The sequence below is a fragment of the Rhipicephalus sanguineus genome, chromosome 1 (assembly GCF_013339695.2).
Source record: "Rhipicephalus sanguineus isolate Rsan-2018 chromosome 1, BIME_Rsan_1.4, whole genome shotgun sequence".
In the NCBI taxonomy this organism is placed as follows: Eukaryota; Metazoa; Arthropoda; class Arachnida; order Ixodida; family Ixodidae; genus Rhipicephalus; species Rhipicephalus sanguineus.
Window position 1 is genome coordinate 32,076,162 of NC_051176.1, and position 23,248 is coordinate 32,099,409.

The 23,248-nt window shown below is 49.3% G+C and overlaps 1 protein-coding gene across 2 annotated transcripts; it reads left to right on the forward strand.

The window, feature by feature from the left end:
- Positions 1-8,802: 8,802 nt before the first annotated feature.
- Positions 8,803-13,121, forward strand: LOC119390209 (regulator of G-protein signaling 2). 2 transcript variants are annotated; one of them, XM_037657778.2, is made up of 5 exons: positions 8,803-8,929; positions 10,985-11,055; positions 11,486-11,601; positions 12,116-12,279; positions 12,770-13,121. In XM_037657778.2, exons 1-5 carry the CDS (start codon positions 8,828-8,830, stop codon positions 12,944-12,946), a joined length of 630 nt encoding a protein of 209 aa, XP_037513706.1. In that variant the 5' UTR covers positions 8,803-8,827; the 3' UTR covers positions 12,947-13,121. The 2 variants fall into 2 exon arrangements, with proteins under 2 accessions (XP_037513706.1, XP_037513712.1); XM_037657784.2 differs by lacking the exon at positions 8,803-8,929 and adding an exon at positions 10,630-10,924 and having other exon boundaries at positions 12,770-13,118.
- Positions 13,122-23,248: the final 10,127 nt, after the last annotated feature.

Below are 23,248 nucleotides of genomic sequence, written 5' to 3' on the forward strand. Positions count from 1 at the left end.
AGGTACCCCGTCCACCACACACAGGACTTCGCCCATCGCATTCATAACTGCCACGTGTTCACCGTGCTAGACTTGAAGTCCTACACACAGATACCCGTCAATCCGGATGACGTGCCGAAAACGGCAATCATCACTCCCTTTGGCTTGTTCGAGTTTCCCTTCATGAGCTTCGGCCTGAGGAGCGCTGGACAAACCTTTCAGCGTTTCATCGACGAAGTCGTCCGCGACCTCGACTTCTGCTTCGTTTACCTTGACGACATACTGGTATCTTCCCGCGACGCCGAAGAGCATCACAGGCACCTTCGTCTGCTGTTTTAACGCCTCGATGACCACGGTCTACTCGTCAGTATATAAAAAAGCACGCTAGGCGCTTCCGTCGTCCGCTTACTCGGCCACGAAGTTTCATCTGAGGGAAGTCGGCCCTTGCCCCAACGCACCTCGGACCTGCAAAATTACCCTCAACCACCACCGCTAAAGACCTTCGCCGTTTCCTCGGCATGCTGAACTTTTACAGGCGTTTCTTGCCACACGCAGCCGACTACCAGGCTCCCCTCCATGATGCTTTGGCTGGCCTACGAGGAAACCAACCTGTCACGTTTACACTGACGTTAGCGAAAACTTTCGAAGAATGCAAAGCCGCCCTCTGCACCACCACGCTTCTCACCCATCCCGTGCCAGACGCTCTCTTGGGACTCTTCACGGACGCATCTAGCTTCGCCATCGGCGCCGCTCTCATGCAACGCTTTGGCAACACCTGGCATCCCTTGGCGCTCTACTCGAAGAAACTCGCAGCTCGGAAAACGACCCGTTCGACCGCCCGTTCCACTGACGAAACCACGACCACCGCCCCGACAAGTTTGCCAGCCTACTACAGAGAACTTCTGGCGATATACGAAGCAGTGTGACACTTTCGCCATATTCTCGAAGCACAGAACTGCACCATCTATACATACCACAAGCCTCTTACTTACGCCTTCTCTCAACGTCGCGACAAACTCCAGCCTGTACAGCAGAACAAACTCTCGTTCATTGCACAGTTCACCACCGACATCCAACATGTCAGCGGGAAAGACAACGTGGTCGCCCACGCGCATTCACATGTAGCAGCGATCAGCTCTGTGCAGATAGCAGCGGACGTCCTCGCCGACGCTCAGACTACGGACGCCGAACTGCAGGAACTTCTCAAGGGCAAGTCCTCACTACAACTGCAACAAGTCCCCATTCCAGGGTCGACAACCACAATCAGTTGCGATATGTAGACAGGACGAAGCAGGCCCTATGTGCCCCTGTCCCATCACCGTGGTCTTTTCAACCAGTTCCACAACGTCAGCCATCCCGGCATACGCGCCTCTACAAGCCTCGTGGCTGATCGCTATGCCTGGCCTTCCATAAAGCGGGATTGTCGCACCTGGGCGCGCTCCTGCATTCAATGCCAACGCGATAATGTCACCAGGCACGTCACGTCACCACTCGGAACATTCCCTCAGGCCTCTGGCCGGTTTGAGCTCGTTCACCTCGACATCATAGGACCCTTTCCCCCGGCTGGACCCTATCGCTACTGCCTCACCGCCATCTACCGGTACACTCGATGGCCCGAGGCATGGCCCCTCGAGGGAATCACCACAGAAGACGTCGCCTCGGCCTTCTTCACCGGTTGGATTGCTCGTTTTGGCGCCCCCCACCGCGTAACCACCGACCAAGGACGGCACTTCGAGTAGCACCTTTTCAGGCTCCTCGGACTGACCATCGGTTTTGAACGCTTGAGGACCACCAGTTACCACCCCTGCGCCAACGGAATGATCGAGCGTTTCCACCGACAGTTCAAAGCAGCCATTATGGGCCGCCCGGACTCAACCTGGCTCGAGACCATCCCAGCCGCCATCCTCGGTCTTCGCGCCACCTTCAAGCCGGACATCCACGCTACACCAGCAGAGCTCGTCTACGGGGAACCACTCCGTCTTCCGTGTGAATTTCTCGCTGCACTGCCATCCAGCACGACGACGTCACATCCCACCGACTTCGTCGCCCGGCTCCGACACACCATCGCCACCTTACCGCTGTCACCTGCAGCCCACCACTGCAAGCCTACACATTTTGTGTTCAAGAAGCTACATCGTGCACGCACGCTTTCCTCCGCGACAACACCGTCCGCAGGCCTTTCCAGCCACCTTACAGCGGACAATACCTGGTCGTCCATCGCGACGACAAAAACTTCACTCTGCGCCTGAACGGGAACGACGTCCGTGTCTCGATTGACCGGCACAAGCCCGCATACATCGCTGCGAACGAACCGGGCAGCGCCACTACATCCACAGGCATCTATCTACAGCCGCCGACGTCGCAGCCAGTTCCAGTCACGACAAGCTCTGGACGTCCGGTACGCCTCCCAGATTTCTACAGACCCTGAGGGCTCTGCACTCCGCGCGGGGGGGGGGGGGGGTGATGTGGCGACACACTGCGCACAAACCGGAGCAGTCTCCGCCTTGTCACTTGCTAGGCCGGCGTGACACGGCTAACACATGACCCGTTTCGACGGTAATTCCCACCACTTTTCACCCGCTCCTGAGTCCAACGCCGCTGGGGAAAACTTGGTACAGCGGCTCGCCTTTGCCACGTGGACACCAGTCTCGTTCGTCACAAACACGTCGCCCGTCGTCCCGTTCACCACAGCCACGACGCCTATCATCCTCCGTGGCTTTCGGCTGCACTATTTTGGAAAACTAAGAAATGCAGCCCCCGGAGGTGGTGCTGCATTGACGACTACTGCAGCAAATCTTCTCTCTTTACGACGTTATCCTTGGACTGGACTCCTTGTCATCATTCTGCTCTCATCAATTGTGCTGCCGCCGTCCTTCAGCTAGAACTGCCTCAGCTCGTCGCTGCTCCCAACACTACCCCGCCGCGACTGTGCTCTGTTCAAGATGTGCGTCTATCACCTCAGGCAGCCACCTACGCAGTTTTGACCACACAGCCGCAGGTTCCCGACGGTGAATATGTCCTCTATTCCCTCGTTGACGTTCTTTTGAGCATACACCCGCATACACCCGTGACTGTCACCGACAACCGTACCTCGCTACCACTTCTGAATTTCAGCTTGTGCCCTCAAGTACTTCCCCGTTGCATGTTCTTGGCCAGCATATCTCCTGCTGACGGATTTGAAATTGCAACTCAGCGCCGAGAGTGATTTACTTCCGCATACTGCGACTAACAGCTCTTATTCTTTGACGGATGATTTCTCGAAGGTGATTGCACCCGACCTCAACCCTGCACAGGCCAATGACATCCGTCGCCTTCTCGCGTCGTACAGTGACATTTTTTTATTTTGACGACAGACCTCTAGGGCAAACGTGCGTCGTTCAGCACCATATAAACACTGGTGACTCGAGTCTTATTCGTCGGCGCCCCTATCGCGTCTCCCACACTGGGCGCAGAGTTGCCCAAACGGAAGCCGAAAAAATGCTCAGCAAAGGTGTCATCGAACCATCAGACAGTCCTTGGGCCTCCCCTGTCGTCCTTGTAAAGAAAAAAGATGGTAGCTGGCGCTTCTGCGTTCACTCTTGCCACTTAAACAAGGTCACACGAAAACACGTGTACCCGCTACCACGCATCGGTGACGCGTTGGACTGTCTGCAAGGAGCTACACACTTCTCGTCTATTGATTATCGGTCCGGCTACTGGCCGATTTCTGCCGATGCAATGGACCGCGAGAAGACTGCCTTCATTACACCTGATGGTTTATACCAGTTCAAGGTCATGCCCTTTGGCCTATGCAATGCTCCTGTGACATTCGAACAGATGATGGACTCTCTACTGCGAGGTTACAAGTGGTCTACTTGTCTTTGCTACCTTGACGATGTGATTGTCTTTTCTTCCACCTTCGACAGCCATCTGACCCGTCTCGCTGCAATTCTCGCAGCCTTCAGAACAGCCGGGCTTCAACTGAATTCCGCGAAATGCCCGTTTGACCGCCGTCATATTACCGTGTTGGGCCATCTTGTAAACGCTGACGGCGTCTAACCAGATCCAGAAAAGATCCGCGCCGTTCGCAGCTTTCCTGTGCCCCACCGTCTACTTCTGACGTGCGGAGCTTCATCGGCCTATGCTCTTACCTTCGTCATTTTGTAAAAAACTTCGCCGACGTTGTTAATTAGGCCACTAACAGATCTGCTGAAGAAGGTTACCACATTCTCATGGGGCCCCGAGCAGGCTCAAGCGTTCCCCGCTCTGATCGGCTTCTTGACTACTCCCCCCATACTGGCCCACTTTGATCCATCTGCTCCAACAGAAGTCCGCACCGACGCAAGCGGGCACGGTGTCGGTGCAGTTCTCACTCAACGGCAGCGCGGTCGCAATGCGTGACAGCTTACGCCAGTCGCCTGCTCTCTCCCCGTGAGAGAAAATATTCCATCACCGAAAGAGAGTGCTTGACTTTAGTTTGGGCTGTCGCCAAGTTCCAGCCATATTTGTCTGGCCGCATGTTCTCCCTCGTTACGGACCACTAACAGATCTGCTGGCTCACTTCTCTGCAGGGCCCAACCGGACATCTTGGTCGCTGGGCTTTACGGCTCCAGAAATTTTCGTTTACAGTCACCTACAAGTCTGGACGTTTTCACAAGGATGCAGACTGTCTTTCTCGTCATTCGGGGGATCCTCCTGACCCCGCTGCGCATGACCAGGGCAGATGCGTAATGGCTTTTCCTGACTTGAGCGATATGCGCACCGAACAACGTCGGGATTAGTCATTGCGCACTATCATCGACGCCGTCCAGTCTGGCAGCACCGACGCCACATTCCGTATGTTCGTGCTGTGACGGCATCCTCTACCGCCGCAACGTCAGCATTGAAGGCCCTGAGCTCCTGCTTGTCGTTCCTCGACATCTACGGCCTGTCATACTTGAACAACTTCACGACGCACCGACGGCGGGACATCTCGGATGTTGGCGCACATACGACCGCGTGCGACGTCGGTTCTTCTGGCCTGGACTATACCGCTCCGTGCGTCGTTATGTTGCTACTTGCGACATATCCCAACGCCGAAAAATGCCTCCTCTGCCGCCTGCTGGATTTCTACAGCCAATTGAAGTCCCCTCTGAACCTATCGCGTCGGCCTTGACTTGCTTGGCCCTTTTCCGACGACGACTCTGGTAAATCAGTGGATCGCCGTCACTACCGATTATGCGACACGTTACGCCATCACGAAGGCCATGCCAACTAGTTACGCCACTGACGTCAAGGATTTTCTTCTTCACGACGTCATCCTCCTCCACGGTGCACCCCGACAGCTGCTGACGGACCGCGGCCGCCCGCTCTTTCTTGTCCAGAGTTGTCGACGACCTCCTTCGATCTTGTGCCCGAGAGCACAAGCTGTCTGCCGCCTACCAACCACAAACTAATGATCTTACTCAGCGTCTTAACCACACACTCTAAGAGATTCTTTCAATGTACATCTCTTTAGATCATCGTGACTGGGACGCCATGTTGGCCTATGTGACTTTTGCATATAATTCCTCTCGGCATGACACCACGGGATTTTCACCTTTTTATCTTTTGTATGGTCGCCACCCTACATTGCCGTTTGACACCGTCTTGCCTTCCGCGCCATGTGCTTCCATGTACATACGCTCACGACGTCATTGACCGGGCTCACATGGCTGGCAAGTCGCCCGATCTCGTCTTGCCACGTCGCAGGATATGCAAAAAGCCCGCTATGACCACCGACATCGTAATATAAAGTTTGCCCCAGGTGATTGGGTGCTCCTTGGGTCATCATGTCGCCGTGTAGGGCTCTCCGAGAAACTCCTGTCCTGCTACTCAGGCCCATACCAAGTCTTGCGTCAAGTTAGCGACGAATTACGAGATTGCGGCGTTGCACTTCGATTCGCTAAGTCCGCCACCCGTTGACATGGTGCATGTTTCGCGGATGAAGCCCTACTTCTCTCGCACTTCTACCTGCGCCGAGACGGCGCTACAACGCCCGGGGGGTCCTGTTACGGAGAGGAAGTGAAGGAGGACGAAGGGCTGGTGAGCCTGACTGGCGCGCGAGTGCGGTGGTCAGCCATTTTGACTCTTTTAACAATTCGTCTCTGTAAATATATATTGTATATACTCAAATAACCCCGTATCAATATCAAATGGCTGCTTTTAAGTCACTGCATCTAAAGTAAATTAATTGCCAACTCTTACGGGATACCGCCAGGCACACAACCGTAGAAAACATCCCCCTTCAAAAGAAAGCTTAACGCGTCATTCACAACTTAGCCTAAGAACTCATCTCTGGCTAAGTTTTAAACGATGCATTAATCGAACGTACCAAATCTCTTCCAAATTACTGATATCAAAAAGCTTATTAGTACTGAGAACCTAGGCCTGACTATTGGATCCAAGTACAAAATGAAAAATACCTCAGCGTTTAAAGAAGATAGCGGAGTTCGCCGAATACGCTTCTGCTTATCACTAACGGCTCATGAAAACATTCGCAAGAACACGATGCACAAATTGCGGAGCCCAAATGTTGAATATCACTCTACTCATGCAGAAAATATCGCACGAAGGGCATTGCTATCGTGGCCCACTTACATGCAAATATAAATAAAAAAATGTGTGTCTTCCTGGAATTGCCGATTCACTGAATTTCTCGCATAAATGAGGCTCTTTGCATTTATTGAAAATCCCGTATGCTTATGATACATAAATAAATATAACGAAGGTACTAAGATATTACTAGTAAATTAATTAGGTTCCCCAATCAGGAGCGCAGATTAAAAAGTTGGAACGAAGTAGGGGGTGAAATCTAGATGCAAGAAATTTAAGCAGCAGAAGATGAAGAACAAACTCAAGCTTTATTATTATATTCTAACTTTCTATAATTCATTTTCATATGAGACCACTTTTATCTGTAAATTATTCGTTTCTTGGCCAATCCCCCAGAGTGGGCATGAGCCATTCATAAAGGTCATCATCATCATCATCATCATCAGCTCCTTGCGATTCGCTGAGACGGGCATGTAAGCTGTCGTTCTAGAATCTAGAGGTTTTCCATCACTGGGCACCGCTAAGGCCCACTGAAAGAAGAATAAATTCTCGATCAGTTCATCGGCTCGACGCGCAGAATTAAAGCACGCACGCTCACACTACAGTCAAGATGGCCAAAGTCCGGTGAACTCTCACTCGCACCGTTGTTTTCATTTTAGCGTAGAGCGCTATCATTTCGGCAAGGGAAAATTGAGTCTTTCCCCTCCCCTCCCCACTTCCCGGAAGGGGAACGAGTCTCTCGGCGCGTGCGGCTGGTCGGTGGGCGTTTAAAAGCGCGCCAAAGTTACTCCGCATCTTGCGCCATCAGAGAAAAAAAAATGGGGAAGGGGGGGGGGGGGAATCGGTCGGTGTCAATTTAACGACCGGGTGTCCCGTCCCGGCGACGTCCAATAAGAAATTCCTGGCGCTTCTGCGATGTCCTGGATGAGCGGACGCTTTCGCGAAAATAAGCCCTGCACTGACACGCCGAGAGGACCACCAGACGCGATGCGGAGGAGGCATTCTACACGGCTAATCGCGATCGCTGGCGCGCGCGGGCACGCACTCGTGACCCCATTTCTTCGAGGGGGCAGCAGAGGGGGGCTGCAAAACTACGAAGAGTGGAAACTCACGTCCCCAGAGAAGGAGAGGGGGCAACGGGTGAGAGGAGGTGCGGCCCTCCCGGCTTCCTCATGCCCTGGTCCCCCTTCGTTTCCACAGCTCGCGTTCATTGAGGTCGTCCACACACGATGCGGCCGCGGTCACGGCGGGAAAACGGCTCCCCGGAGCGGAAAGGGGAGGGCGCGCGCCGTCGGACCTAGTGTATGCCTAGTGAAGAAACTATGGGATCCACGGACCCACGCGCGAGCCTCACGCATATCGACTTTAGCGCCGCTTGCGCTCAATGCGCACGCTAGCAGCGCCGCCGTCGTCTGCAATGCGGCTAAGGCGAACACCGTACGTCATGACGGACGGCAACAGGTTGATGTCGCAACGGGGAACGCTTTATCGGGAATGTTGTCGAAAAAAATCCAGAAAAGCAATCGATGACTGGGACATCAGCTCGAGGTGAAGAGCATAACGCTGGACCTGCAGTACACGCCAGCAGAACGTAGATCAGAAGCTGATCAGGAATACTAAAAAAATAGCACATCACAAACCTCAACGACTATTACAAATTCAACAGACGGTCACAGAACATTTTTTCAAGGGATAGTCGGGAACCTTTCGGTAGAACATAACTTGCTATTTCTCCTCTGGTCACAGTGATCAGCCTGTTAATCATTACTGAAACCTCATAAAGTGAGCTCATCTTGTGAAGAAAGCTGATTTATTGCGAGGCTTAGGAATTAATTTCAGTATCCGCATTAGACGCATATACTGGTGGGGTCTTCCTTTCGGAGCCAATAGTGCATATCTTTCGTGTGGCGCTAAAGGAAAGGAAATGAACTTCGGCGTGGTATCGTTTGTAACCCTATGATATGATTGTAAGGAGGAGCAAGACAGGAAGTCGGAAATTCTATCCACTGCGCGGCGTGGATGAATCTTTCTTATCTGCAAACGTGGCACGAGCAAATTGAAGCGAATTCTTGTCCTCCCGTTTGCATTCCATTCTTCAGCCCGCCCCAAGATCTGCTCCTCTGAGCGTGCTTCATTCCGGAAGAAGCGTCCGGCTCTGTTCCTGTGCATACTGAGGTGCTTTTCACTACTATGGAGAGAGTTTGGGGAGAAGCTTCGCGCCGCCCGCTGGCCGCTTCCTGGTTGGCCGGACGGCTCTGACGTCAGGCGGACCGGAGATTATCGATCGGTGACGCAGATGGGGCCCCTTATAGGGCCACGTCCTCGAGCTCTGAGCGCTCAGCTGATGCGAGACATGCCTGAGGTAACTTCGGACTCAGCAGTGCCTACCCAGCGACAGGTGAGCGGTCGACGGCTCGCTCCATGCGGCGCGCTTTGTTGTCAGACGGTCCGCGAGGACAGCGCGCTCCGGCAGTCTTTGCGAGGACGTCCGCACTCGTAGCAACATGTTCCAGGTTGCACCTGCGATCAACCAGGAGGGCAGAGATGTTCTTTTGTGTTGCAGCTGCTCCAAGCACTCAACTTGAAGCAGCTGCGCACGCTGCAGCGGTCGCTTATATGTTGGGACATATCACTCTTAGCGCGATGTCCTCATCTGTGACATTGTTAGGGAGGAAGTTGCAGGAGGTGCGTAATTTATGCGGGCTCGAGTGTAATGAGATGTACATCTAAATCATGCGATGCCGAGCGCTGAATTTATCGCGAATAAATTATTGCGACAACGCAGAAGAGTCCGCTAGTTGCACTGAATAATAGACGTATTTTTATACCGCTTTCGTTTGTCCTTCTGGAGTGTATGAGTGGTCTTGGCGGCTCTGAGGAACCGAGCACAGCATCGCGGTGCACTTGCGAGGAGGCTTTCTTTAGTTTCGGTTTCACCTTGACCCGGCGCTCTATAAACGATGGCCTTGCGAAATATAGGGGCCCCGGTCTACGGTGTGGAGAGAGACTGCGCGCTGCAAACCCCCAGACCTGGCAGGTTTGACCCCGTCTCGGCGGAAGCGCTTTCCGTTCGTTGCTACGGCGATATTTTAGCAAAGCTGCACCTTTATGCTTCCTTTAGCAGTCCGTTTCAGCGATGTGCACCGTTTAGTAGACGCGGCTGTAGCAACCCTTACCAAGTATTAAGACAATCCGGTGAGCGATAGATCGCGTGCGCACTTTCTGATGTAATGAGAAACGCGATTGTACTTCCATGGTGTGCAATACCAGCAGTGAATGGCGGTAGCTGCTTCGACTAACTTTTTTATTTGATCTGTAAAGCTGAAGCAGCAAGAAATTCTAATTGCCTGAGTAATAAAAAATGCATTGGCCGGATGAGATAGTTGTTCCTGCAAATTAACAACAAAAACAGCCACTTGAAGAGGTTGACACATGCGCACTTATGAAAGGTCCAACGTGTTCCTTGCAAGTTGGTCTGTGACGCAAACGCAAAATTTCAATTAGTAAAAGAGTCGATAATGCTAGCAACGAGAAATTTTCGCAACAATTTTTAGCCAGGATAGCGCCGTCCTGATTTGCTTTCGCCGTGGTAAGAGAGACGCAACGCGCACTCCCGTTGATTGAACTCCGTTGCTGGTGGAAAATGTGGAACTCGTCTTTTTTACTCTTTTTTTTTCTTTCTCTCTTGTGTGTGGTGATTAGCACGAGGCAGTGACAGTGCAGTGTTACCCGGCTGCAATGTAAACAACGGGAGTGATACCGTTGGAGCGCCTAATTTCGATTCCATATTGCATCCGGTTGAGTAGCGCTTTTGCAACCGCATCTTCGCACTGAGAAGTGCTGCCACGCGTTTCTGAGCCTCGGTGCGCGGCTTCCGTTCATTCCAGTCTTGCGGAAGCGAGCTCAATTTTCCGCCCTTTCGAAACCGGATGGAGTTCACCTTAGGAAGGAGTGGGAGGGATGCTTTATCCCGCAACAGCTACTTGCTGCCGCCGATGCTGAGAGGCGCGAGTGTTTGCAAGACGTGGTTGCTCATGCGTCCTGTAGGTGGCACGAGGCGTGTCGTGTATATCCAACATGGAGCCTCCCTCTTGTTTAGAGTAGCGAGTCCAGTCGTTGTGGGAGAGAGTGCGCTTTGGCGACCACGGTGTTGATGGGCGGTTACATTCAAGAGAAATCGTCCTAGCACTACACGTACTTGTCGTTAGCCCAAATGTTGGGAAATTTTTACCGAATACTTTCGGGTTGTGTCGTCTCTTCAGGGGGACGGTAGCGCGATACGCAGAACGCTATGCAGGCCCGCAGTTAGGTCTCGATCGAGCAGTAGGCTCCCAGTGCAAACAAGCACTCGAGAGTCAAGCTGCGAGGAACTGCAGAGCGTCCAGCGGGAACGGTATCAGCGATTGCAGTTGACTTCTCTGCGTCTTGCCTAACGTATTTGCCTCTTTTGCAGAGTTCCAAAAAGATGTCTTCCGGCTGCATATCCAGTGAACCCCAGCAGGAGAAGCTGCACAAAAACTGCCTGTAAGTATTTTTAAGTTGGCTCTGCAGTGTGCACCCGTAGTGCAATATACCGCGTGCATAGTGAATAATAGCGACAGCAAACATTGTCTTTATGCTTTGTTTTTCGCGAACCGTAAAACATGCGTAACGTCGAAATAAGGGCGCTTATTGCAACCAACACCGTTGATATGCATATTCGATACAGTGTGCCGTATTGCTCATTAAACTATTTTATATAGGCTGGTCTGGTTACTAGTGAAGCTAGGAGGCAAGTAGGACTCCTCAACCTACAGGCTTCATGCTTCACTACCGCTATGTTTAGGTGCCGTGGTGCACTGAAAAAAAAAAAAAAAAAAAACGTAATAAAGAACCCACGGAAATTCGAAACAACTATATGCCTTGCAGGCACTCACTGAGCGCCGTGTGATTTCATTTTTTTTTCCTTTTCCAGAATTGAGCTGCTTCCTTCAAACCTTCTGCGAAGGCGCCCGGCACCATCTGTGCGACCGACCCCAGAAGAAGCGAAGGAGTGGGCCAGATCGTTCAGGCACCTTACTGCTTCAAAATGTAAGTTACAGCTTTGTGACCGCACGTATATGTATTGCTTATTGTTCCTTTCAAGCATAATATTTCGCTTGTAAGGAGAGAGATGAGAGCTCTGCTTTTTAGTTCAACGCGTAAGAGTTCGGGCTTCGGGGCAAGAATCAGAAACTTCTGATGCATAAAAAGCGGGGCAATTTCTGTTTCGACCGTCGCACACTGTAGACCTTCTTTATTTACACGAAAGGCACGCGTTGCGCTGTCTTGTCGCGTAAGAGCGGTGATATGCAACGCTTTGAGACTGTGCTCACGTACAGACACGAGAAATTGCGATGGGTACGGCTCCTGAATTGTAGACACCGAGACTTTGGAAAATGGTGGGGGGGGGGGGGGCAATTTGGCCGTAGATCATCGCAAAGAGCGCAGTTCGAACTGCACAAGCTTTGATCAAGCTGCTTAGTGTAGTGTCGCCGACATTCACGGCTGCGTCTGCATGTGTGGAATTGGTGTGCTGAGCGCGCACTGTCTTGCACCTTCGCAGATGGCCTAGCCCTGTTCCACGTGTTCCTGGCCAGGGAGTACAGCGAAGAGAATATTGAGTTCTGGCTGGCCTGTGAAGAGCTCAAGACCTGTCGGCCCAACAAGCTTTCCGTCAAAGCACAGAGAATCTTCGAAGAGTTCATCGCACCACACTCGCCGAAAGAGGTGAGCACTGCGATGGCATCGTAACACACACCAAAAAGCTGATCATCACATAAAAAAGTATGCCAGCCTTGTTTCGACTGTTTTTTATACAAAGGGTGACCTTTTTCAGCGGTCCGCTTTATTCCCCATAAAAACAGGCGCATCGATATGTCATTTCTTTCTTGCCGTCCAAGTAAACTGTATGAAGCATACTGGTGCTTTGTTGCAGTTAAACTTTGCTACGAGAGAAAAGCTGTTGAATGACAGTCATCCAACAATTCTTCCCTTCCCGATGTTTCTTCGTTCATTTCTGTGAATTCGTATAACACTTTTTAATGAAATATTAATAATAAAAAATTGTCATTACTCGTAAATCTCGCATCGCACTGACGTAATTAAACTGAAAACCAACTTGCGCTATCCGGCTAGCTGTGCATCAAAGGACCGATGCCTCTTTTCTCGAGATAGCCTACAGCGGCTGTGCATGATGACCGGCGCCTTTGCCACGCAGGTAAACCTCGACGCCCTGACGCGAGCCGAGGTGACGGCGAGCCTGACCAAGAGGCCCGACCGGACCTGCCTCGACCTGGCCCAACGCCGCGTCCAGGGCTTGCTGGAGAGGGACGCCTACCTGCGCTTCCTCCAGTGCGAGCTGTACCAAGAGCTGTGCAAACCGCCCGCACCCTAGCACGCACCCGGGACCTGCCCCCCCTCTCTCTTTCGTTCGCTCACCACACCATTCGACATTGTGCCTTCTTCTCGTCCCCATTATTACAACACGCGCGCTCCACGCCGACTCGCTGGTTTCCCATGGTCCTGGCGTCGGTACACATAGACAGAGCAGCGGAAGCCTAGGCAAATAAATGCCATCCGAGGCCCACTCGTTTGTCTGTCTCTGATCACTAAGGACACAAACTGTTGTCCGGTGCGCGCGTCCCTTCCTCGGCTGATGGGGCGCGGCGGCAGAGTTGCGCCAGAAAGCGAGGACACGCCATAGCGCAGCGGCTCATTCCATCTCTCCGAATCGCATCTACCAGCCAAGACCTTCACTAGATTTTCACTAAAATGGGAAACCGCCCACAACAAGATAACTGCGAACATTTCAAAGCCATGCGCCTATGACCTGCGTTAGTACTGGCTTAGCCTTCCTTGTTTCCTATACAGGTTGGGCCAGCTACTGTTAGATAAGCCTGGACAAAAAAGAAAAATTCACAACTTATCCACAGGTGAATGATGAAGAGCTTGGGCGAAGCTCCTGAAGCAATCATGGTTACACCGTGAAATTTTCAGTGGTTTCGCCCAGCACTAATCAAAGCGAAAGCCCAGTACATCATCAAAGACGTGACAAACACTTTATATATTTATACAAGAAATTTTATTAATCGTAAGTGGTAGCTAGACGTGGCTTCCGTTCCCCCTTCATTATAACGGCTTTATGGTCGGTGAAGTGATGGATCGGTGATGGGTCGTAGTGGGATGTTTGCAAAGGCAAAGACGAAGTAGTGGGCAGTTTGCAAAGGTGGCTTCCGTTCCCCCTTCATTATAACGACTTTATGGTCGGTGAAGTAATGGATCGGTGATGGATCGTAGTGGGATGTTTGCAAAGATGAAGTAGAGGGCAGCTTGCAAAGGATCGGTGATGGGTCGTATGGGATGTTTGCAAAGACGAAGTAGTGGGCAGTTTGCAAAGGTGGTTACGCCGGACAACGGAGACGTGACAAGGTTAGACTAAGAGGAGCTTCACCCCTAAAAAACTAGTGATACATCGTAGAGGGCATTTGTTTAGACAATACAGATTTTTTAAAAATAAAAAATACTTTGACGGTCAAGCACATGCCTTCTTCGTGCACGAACCCTATGTCGAGGCGTAAATACTTTGCCTTACTTAAAGTTAGATTGAAAAGATTAATTAAGGAACACTCTTTGATTAACCCATTAATTATTCAGAGCAGTTGTTTACATGGAAAGGTTGTAGGACGTGACGATTTAAGACATGTTTTTTTTTAATCCCGAAGAACACACGTAATTTCTGATATTAATAATCGGAATTGAAGGCCCTGATTCAGGCAATACCGAGACTGAGCCCGCCGGGCGTGCGGGAAATGCGACTGCTGTGTCACCTAAGACCGGAACTTCCCGTGACGAACTATGAAAGAAGGCGCGTCGCTGCACAATCTGGTCAGGAAAGACGGCAAATCGTCTGAAGTACACGGGTGGACCATTTCTTCTTTGAATTTGCGTACAGTGCTTGTCTCTTTCTTAAACTCTAACTAAACGCTAAGAACTCTTTCGCTTGTCTCGAGAAAAAGCGCCGCATTGGCTACCCCCTATAGCTTTTACACTGTCCAGTGAAAGCAAGGGTAAAAATTGTTATCTTCGGTACAGCGCGAAATGAACAGATAAGCACGAAACATCATATGCAAAGAATGAGCGGTCCACTTGTGCATTTCACACAACTTGCCATTTTTTCTGACCACATTCTGTTGCGACGCACCTTCTACCAAGTTCGTCACGCCGGACACATTTGTAGCGCGTCTGGTATCGCCTGAATCGGGGCCTTCAACTTAAATGATAATTATCTTGAATTACGCGCGTTTTTTTTTTTGCAGATTTTGTAAAAAAATTAGTATGCCATGAATTGTCGCGTCCTGCAGTTTTACCAATAAATACTGCCCTAGAGTTAATAATTAGGAAGTTAATTAGCAGGTTTTTTTAATTGGTCATAGTAAAGTTTTAGATGTTTCTTCGTCGTTGATCACCGAGGTCTTGGACGGTGATCGGCAGCGATGTTGAACTCACACGCAGGCAGCAGCAGAAGTCAGATGGATGAAGTCGTTTATGATAGCGTGAAATGATACATACAACTGAGCTTATAAAGATAGAGAGATTAAAACGGGACATATATACATTCTCACTCTTCTACTTGTTAACAAAGTTTCCTAACTTGCGATTGCCACTAGCCGCACTGATCTATCAGCGCTCTGATTACAGCCCAGGCTAGCTTTACGTACAGTGTACGGAGTCTATCAGCAAACGCTGATTACAGCCCAGACTGACGTGCAACTCACGTGCAGGTCAATACCTACTGCAACAAACAAAGAAAAATGGCGGTGGCATCCCTTTATCCCTCCCTTGACCACGTAAGTACTGGTACACCACAGCCCACCGAGCAGGGCCTAAGCGGAAAACCAAGATATTACGAAAAACAACGCTTTTCCTTCTTTCTCATCGTCACGTGGTCAAGCACGCTGTCAGGAGCCGACGCCACATGTGCGGAATTTATTGCTCACACATTCCGCGCTTCAGCGGCATCGTCGGCCAGCAAAAGGGCCGTCGCCTTCAACTTAGCGCAAACCAGGCTACTGGGGTTTCGCCTCTGCAGCGAGTTCGCGTCACTGGCCGATGTCATCAAACAGCGCCGCCTGCTCTTCAAACCTACGCAGTGTGATCTGTGCCCCTGACTGGAAGCGGCGCCTTCCCGGAGTTCAAAAACAAGACCGCGGCGGCCGTGGTCCAGATTTCACACTCGAGGGGATGCGGCGCGCGAATGCTCGCGTGGCGCCATCCCAGCCGACACAACTGCCCGCAATGCACTGAAACACAGCGGGAGGTGTACGGCACAAGTCCCCGCTCCGAAATCCGAACCCCTCGCGGTTCGTCCCTTGGTGCGAAACCGCTCTCGCCCTGAGCACTCAACACAAAAAGAAAAGCTCTGCGGCCGCCGTCGGCGAGCGAAAGAGACACTGCCCTCTGCCCTGAAAATGTAAACACGTCGGCATCCTTAGGGTGCACAGCCATATGCGGTCTTACAACGTTCATATGAAAGTTCAGACGTCAAACTTGCTTAAGTGTCCTGTTACTGTATACATTTCGTGCAGTTTCTTCCTACTTTGGGAATGCGCTGGCGGGTTTGGTGTGTCGCCGTAGTCACGAGCGCGATGACCTCACGGCTCGCCGCTGTTTGGAATAACTGAATGTGCTCTGCTGAATTTATTTATTTATTTGTTTATTTACTTGAAATGTTCTCAAGGTACATATGGTACATTATAGAGGGGAGGAGCAAGAGCACTATTACTTGTAACAAGGCGTAAAGTTGAAATACCTCCAGCCACAAATTCTTGGAGGAAACCCGACGTTTCGAGACCGGCTTGGTCTCTTCTTCAGGGGTGACTGTGCTGATCAGGGGGGCTTCCTGATCAGCACAGTCACCCCTGAAGAAGAGACCAAGCCGGTCTCGAAACGTCGGGTTTCCTCCAAGAATTTGTGGCTGGAGGTATTTCTTCATTCTTCCACCCAGCCAGACAGACTTCTGTTTACAATTAAGGAGTAAAGTGGGAAGGGAACAAAACGCATAGCAATCAATCGAGTACAGTAGCAAGGTACAATAATAACAAAAAGTAGAGGATGACACACCGATTTAAACATTGGCCATACAAAATGTAAATCTCGATTGAGTAAATCCGGTAGGAATGTGTAATAATAACAAGCAGTAAAAGGGTACAGGCTCGAAATACCAAACAACAAGAACATTTAAACACTAGACCATATTCATTAGACCATTTTTAAAGAGGATTGGATCAAGTATGTTTACTATTGATGACGCTAGGTTATTCCATTCAACTGAGGTTTTGGGAAGACTGTGAGCACGTGAGGGTGTTCGAAAAGGAGACATTGACTTTATGCCAATGATCTCTACGAGCACATGTGAATAGTGGTGGGTGAATGAAGAGCGATCGGAGAGTGGCATTCTGATAGCATATTTTATGAAAAAGTGAAATGCGAGCTTGCTTCTGGCGAACGGCTGGTAATAGGATGTTAAGAATTGCTTCCATTTCTGTTACGCTTGCTTTACGATGATTGTTTGCTAGTATAAAACGGACAGAGCGATTTTGCACTGCTTCAACTGCGTCAATTAATATGCAATAATGTGGATGCCAAACCGATGATGCATACTGCAGTTGAGGACGAACGTACGTGGTGTACAGAAGTAATTTTAGTGAAGGTGGAGCGAAAAGATGATTTCTTTTTAGGTCTCCCAGAGTACGGCTACATTTAGATATTATGTGTTCCACGTGATGTTTCCATTGACGTATCCGTTAGATGTACACATCGAGAATAGCTCCCCGGAGGTTGTGGTATCTTTCACTCCTCCAGATGTGTCACGAGTATTGCCTGACCTCAGCGCTGCGGCGTCCTCCAGCATTAAAGCGCTACAACCCAACTCGCTGCATAGTATATTGGAGTCTTGGACCTAGTACACTGTACATAGATAAATAAAATAGATAACTAATATATATCGATGCGTTAGCACACATTTCTTCCTTGCAGTTTTATCCAAGTAAATCGATAAATAAATAAAGAAGTAAAGGCAATGAAAAACTTAGAATAAAGATAGGTGATCTAGTTCGTAGGTATTCATGCTAAAGAGACAGGAGGTGCAAAAACGAACGCAAGAGTGTGAACAGTTATCTCTCACTCAGACCACCACGCGCCGGATGGATATATGTATCGCCTCTTTCCTGGGAATGCACAGGTAAGTTTTTATGTCTACCTTCTTTTCCTCCGCTGTACGATTTTTCACTTGTTAGTGGCGTTTGCGGTGTCTTCACTACTCTCTTGAGTCCGTGTTTGCACGCCCTGTCTTCTTAAGTGGCCCGTAAACAGCCTCTCAAAATACAAAAATCCAGCGTGTTGATCTGTTGGCGTTTCTCGTCTTTCTGGCGCACTTCGTGACACCAGAACTGTTATTCACGTGACGTCATTAGGGTATATGCTCTCGATTGGTCCATATATGAGAAATATCGGTTGTCTGTTGTCTCCTAGTCTATTATCCGTGCAGTGGCCCTCGTGTTCTTCCTTCTGTCGCATGGCATATAGTGCGCGATCAACTGATTCAACTCCATTTTGTGTGTTTCCGACTGCGAAGAGGAGGTAACGGTGTGTAGCCGAAAATCGCGAAATCCTGATAGGCTCAACGCTTAATGCTGACATTGTACGCGTGCTTCATGATGAAAAAAGAGGCGAGGAGTTATCTCCAGTAAGAAGGATAGTGATAGCGAGAAAGAAACCACTCCTTCGTGTTTCTACTTGAAAGGATTGAACGGCCCTTTAAGAATGACAAAGGCGCCGGATTATTTGATTCTTCAACGGAAGAACCCTTTGCAGCGAAGGCGATGCAGCTCTCCAGATAAAAAGCGCGCCTGCTTCCACGGTTTTTGCATATTTTTTTTTATTGCGATAGCAATTATATGGACACTCTCTACGGGTTTTCGCCGCCGCCGTCATGTTCCGTATAAAGTCCAAATCGATAACATCGCTCCACGCATCGCATGTCCTACCATGGAGTAAAATCTCCCGAGCAGTGGCGAGGAAAGCGGTGGAAGCAGAGATGAAACAAGCTGGTCATCTCCGTCGTACGGAGGGCGCATGCGATAATATCACCCCGCGTGTGAGGCCTGCCGTCGATTGCTCTTCAAGCAGAGGGGAAACGCACCACCCGTCTTTCGCTGGGTGAAGGAGCATGAAGGGACGGCGGGGATGGGGGGGGGGGTGGAGAGGTTGCTTGGCTCAAGCAGCAAATGTGCACTTTGACTATAAGGGCGCGGAGGCGCGCGCTAGCGCACGCGCTATTTCTGAAGACACCAGCAAACTTCTTGTATACACTTATACTCGCTATGATCTCACCCCTTCGCGTTGAGACAACCAAGACGGCAGACTGCACGAAAATCGCTTTTCTCTGGGAGCGGCCGTATTTCATACACCAATGTTTTGTAGAGTTACGCGCGAGATCGGATCCAAAAGAGTTAGTTGTTGGTCTTACTTCGTATAACATTACAATTTGTTCGTATCTCATTCACTGCTGCGTCCTTTCGGCGAAAGTGTCTTTTTTCAAAATTCAAGGGACAAATTTCTCTTCCCACGAACTCTAATAAACCCCCGCCCCCTCCTCGCGCCACGCCGCCACCGATCCGTTGAACCGCGGAGGTGGAAACACGGCGCGCTGCCGCCGGCGATTTCTGAACCGGCGCACAGGTCTACGTAGGCGTATTCGCGCAACGCTGGATAGTGCCTTGCGAAATCATAGGTGGGCTTGTAATGTAATGCTTATTACGTTTATATAAAAGCGGATAGCCAACACTGCGACCCCAATTGACTTGACGTTGCCCTGACATAACGATAGTATACAGCCTTTTCAGAAGCAGTTTGAAGCACTGTCGTTGCTCGGTGCTAGAATACTTGACTGGCATGCGGAAGGCCTGGGTTCGATTCCGACTTTAGCAGTGATATTTACTCTTGGCTTCTAATGATGTTTCATTCATCAACAACGCCGCCGACGCCGGCCCCGCATTTTCTGCGACACCGGCTCCTTAACGCTGTTGCGTTAAGATTTTCAAAGTCTGAGTTGATATAGGCTGTGAATCACCTGTGGCGCATACCCGAATACGGCGGGCCGCGATATGCGGGTATGTGGCACACGTGACTGGTGGAAAGGATTTTATGACGTACGCGGCGGGGGCGTCACGATATTCACGTCACGACCTGCAAATCGCATTCGCCATACACTCACGTCCACTATGCCAGTTTTGGTATACACGCAGTCAAGGAAACGACCACGATAGATAGATAGATAGATAGATAGATAGATAGATAGATAGATAGATAGATAGATAGATAGATAGATAGATAGATAGATAGATAGATAGATAGATAGATAGATAGATAGATAGATAGATAGATAGATAGATAGATAGATAGATAGATAGATTGTAGCGAAGCCTTCGAACTTAGTAATGGGTTGCGCTCTCTAGCGCCTTCTATAGTGCTCTTTGGTTTCCCCTGAAAGGACGCCGCTCGCGCTGAGAGTTCGTGCCTGACCGTGACTGTCGCCATTACGCATTATCGCTGAGTGCCGTCTAATAAATACCCTAACAAATTGGTGGAGAGTGCTGTGCTCCCATTCGATGCCCCTGGAGCTTCGATCCCGTACTCTGCCAGCTATCATGCCTCAAGACGCCGCCCAGCAGACGCCTCCGCCTGCACCGACCTCATGTGCCGGTGTCCCTAACAAGATAAATAGATAGATGCCATGGTCAGTGCGAAGTCGTGGTAATAATAAACTACCTTCTGAAGCAAAACGTGTGCGTTTAGTGTTTGAATAAGGCACAGTTAATAAGGTAGCTAAAGAATTATAATTTAGAAAACTAACGGCGACAATAACATTTAAATAACTCACTAATAGATAAAATACTATATTGCCCAAGCAATGAGAGCATTAGAACGGCGAGGGCTGAAAGTAATAACACGGATGGCGTGGTTCTGGATGTGATGCGCTGATGAAATGTAGGATTGATATGTGTTACTTCAAGTAGCTACGTACCATAGTTTAAATGACTGTGGACAAAGGAGAAGGTACTGATGCATCAGTGGGAAAATATGGCCTTGCTTTAATGAGTACACGAATACCGAAAGCAGTCTTTCTTGGTATCCGCGAGATGTAAACCAAAATTAAGAATTACGACTCAACGTACTCCAAGGAATCAAACAGCAGCACAAGCAGACATAATATTAGGACCCATCATTAGAACTGCAGGAGTTAATATAAGATTTTGAGGGCCTCTGAATATCATAAATTGCACTCTAGATGAGTTTATAGTTAGGTCATTTTTATTACACTAGTTAACAGCGCCGTTTACTACAGCCTATTTATTTATTTATTTATTTATTTATTTATTTATTTATTTATTTATTTATTTATTTATTTATTTATTTATTTAATATACCTCAAAGGCCCCCCAACAGAGGGCTTTACATGAGGGTGTGGGCAAACAATGTAGGGTTAATAAAACAATGATTCTACGGCATTTCTAAAGTTATCCGTGTTGGAATGATGGATGACACTTGGGGGAAGATCGTTCCAGTCCCTGGCTGCCTGGGCGAAAAAGGAGTGATGGTGGGCTGTGGTGCAAGCAGGGGGTGGGTAGACGGCCTTGTGGTGACTTGTGCGGGCTGAAGTGCGATGGGCTGATTGAATGGGCGAGTTATAATGAAACGTATGATACATTTTGTGATACAAAGATTGTCTAGAAATCTTACGGCGTAGTTCAAGGTTAGGTAGACCTGCTTTTCTTTTAGGGTTAGTAACACTGGTATGATATGAGTAATCTGAGTAGATGAATCTAAGTGCGCGGTTTTGAACTACTTTTCGATGGACTTACATAGGTTAATTTGAGGTGGGTCCCAAATGGCGGATGCGTACTCTAGTTTTGGGCGAATGAGTGTTTTGTAGGCTTCTAATTTGACTGATGGATGTGCATGATGTAAGTTACGAAGAAAGTAACGAGAGCTCTGTTAGCACTGTTAACTATTTTATTTACGTGAGAAGACCAGTTTAGATTCAGTGAGATGTTAACAGCCCCTTTAACAGTTTTGGATGGGAATATTGAAGCGACACCAAAAATTTATATACAATTATTAACGACACTAGCATTAATTAGATGTTACATTAGAGCATTTACAATTTCATTATCAGAAAAAGACATCCTCATTAAATGGCCATTCTCCCAATACGCACCTGTTATCAGGAACTGATGACGGTAGAAATTCCCAGCAAATTAAAAAAATATTAAATACGGAGAAAGGTGCAAAATGAAAGCCGAACCCCAACCATGCAGTAATGCGTTAAGGGGCACATACCAAAATCGTATGGCGTACAGCGATGGCGTACAGCGATGGCAGTCGTACAGCGATGGCGTAGTGGTAGAGCATCAGCTTCGCATGCAAGAGGACCGTGGTTCGAATCCCGGTGCCGGACAATTCCCAACCGGATTTAAAAAAAAAATCCGCGTGATGATGGAATTGTGTAAAAAGGCCTGGGGTGCAGCCTCACTGGCGACCACAGCCAGCAATGCACTCCCTCACCAGAGCAGGATTGGCCACCCTGGTGTAGTACTTGGCCACTACCTCCCACATGAATACACCAATTAACCCTCCGCCCTCAGTCCCCAGCGGCTGCGAAGCAACAGACCAAGGTGGCGGCCAGACCTGCGACGCAGCGGAGGGTGCTAAGAATCTCTGGGTCTGGACTGGCCGCCATTGGAATCTGAACTTGGCTACGTATAACGCTAGAACTTTATCTAGTGAGGCGAGTCTAGCTGTACTATTCGAGGAATTAGAGGGTGTTCTATGGGATGTAATAGGGCTCAGTGAGGTTAGGAGGCCACAAGAGGCATATACAGTGCTGAAGAACGGACGCGTCCTATGCTATCGTGGCTTAGCTGACAGAAGAGAACTTGGGGTCGGATTCCTTATTCATAAAAATATAGCTGGTAATATAGAGGAATACTATAGCATTAATGAGAGGGTGATATGTATCGTAATTAAGTTTAATAAGAGGTACAAGATGAAGGTGGTACAGGCCTACGCGCCTACATCCAGCCATGATGATCAACTGGTTGAACGCTTCTACGAAGACATAGAATCAGCAATGAGTAAGGTAAAGACACAGTATACTGTACTGATGGGCGACTTTAGTGCAAAGGTAGGCAAGAAGCAGGCTGGAGATCATGCAGTTGGGGAATATGGCATCGGTTCTAGAAACGCCAGAGGGGAGTTACTAGTAGAGTTTGCAGAACGCAATAATTTACGCATCTTGAATACCTTCTACAGAAAACGGGCTACTCGTAAGTGGACGTGGAGGAGTCCTAATGGCGAAACTAAAAATGAAATAGACTTCATAATGTGCGGTCACCCGGGCATTGTACAGGATGTGGAAGTAGTTAACAAGATCCGATGCAGTGACCATAGAATGGTAAGATCTAGAATTCAACTAGACGTGAGGAAGGAACGGCAGAAACTGATACGCAAGAAGCCGATTAATGAACTAGCTCTGAGAGGGAAAGTACAGGAATTCAGAGTTTCACTTCAGAATAGGTATGCGGCTTTAACCGAGGAAACCGACCTTAGTGTTGACGCAATAAATGATAATCTGACT

Excerpts from the sequence above, each read along its gene's own strand:
- LOC119390209 (XM_037657778.2), top strand. The coding sequence starts at position 8,828 with ATGGGGCCCCTTATAGGGCCACGTCCTCGAGCTCTGAGCGCTCAGCTG. Across the intron at positions 11,602-12,115 it reads GCACCTTACTGCTTCAAAAT|ATGGCCTAGCCCTGTTCCAC; the intron begins GTAAGTTACAGC and ends GCACCTTCGCAG. Across the intron at positions 12,280-12,769 it reads CACCACACTCGCCGAAAGAG|GTAAACCTCGACGCCCTGAC; the intron begins GTGAGCACTGCG and ends TTTGCCACGCAG.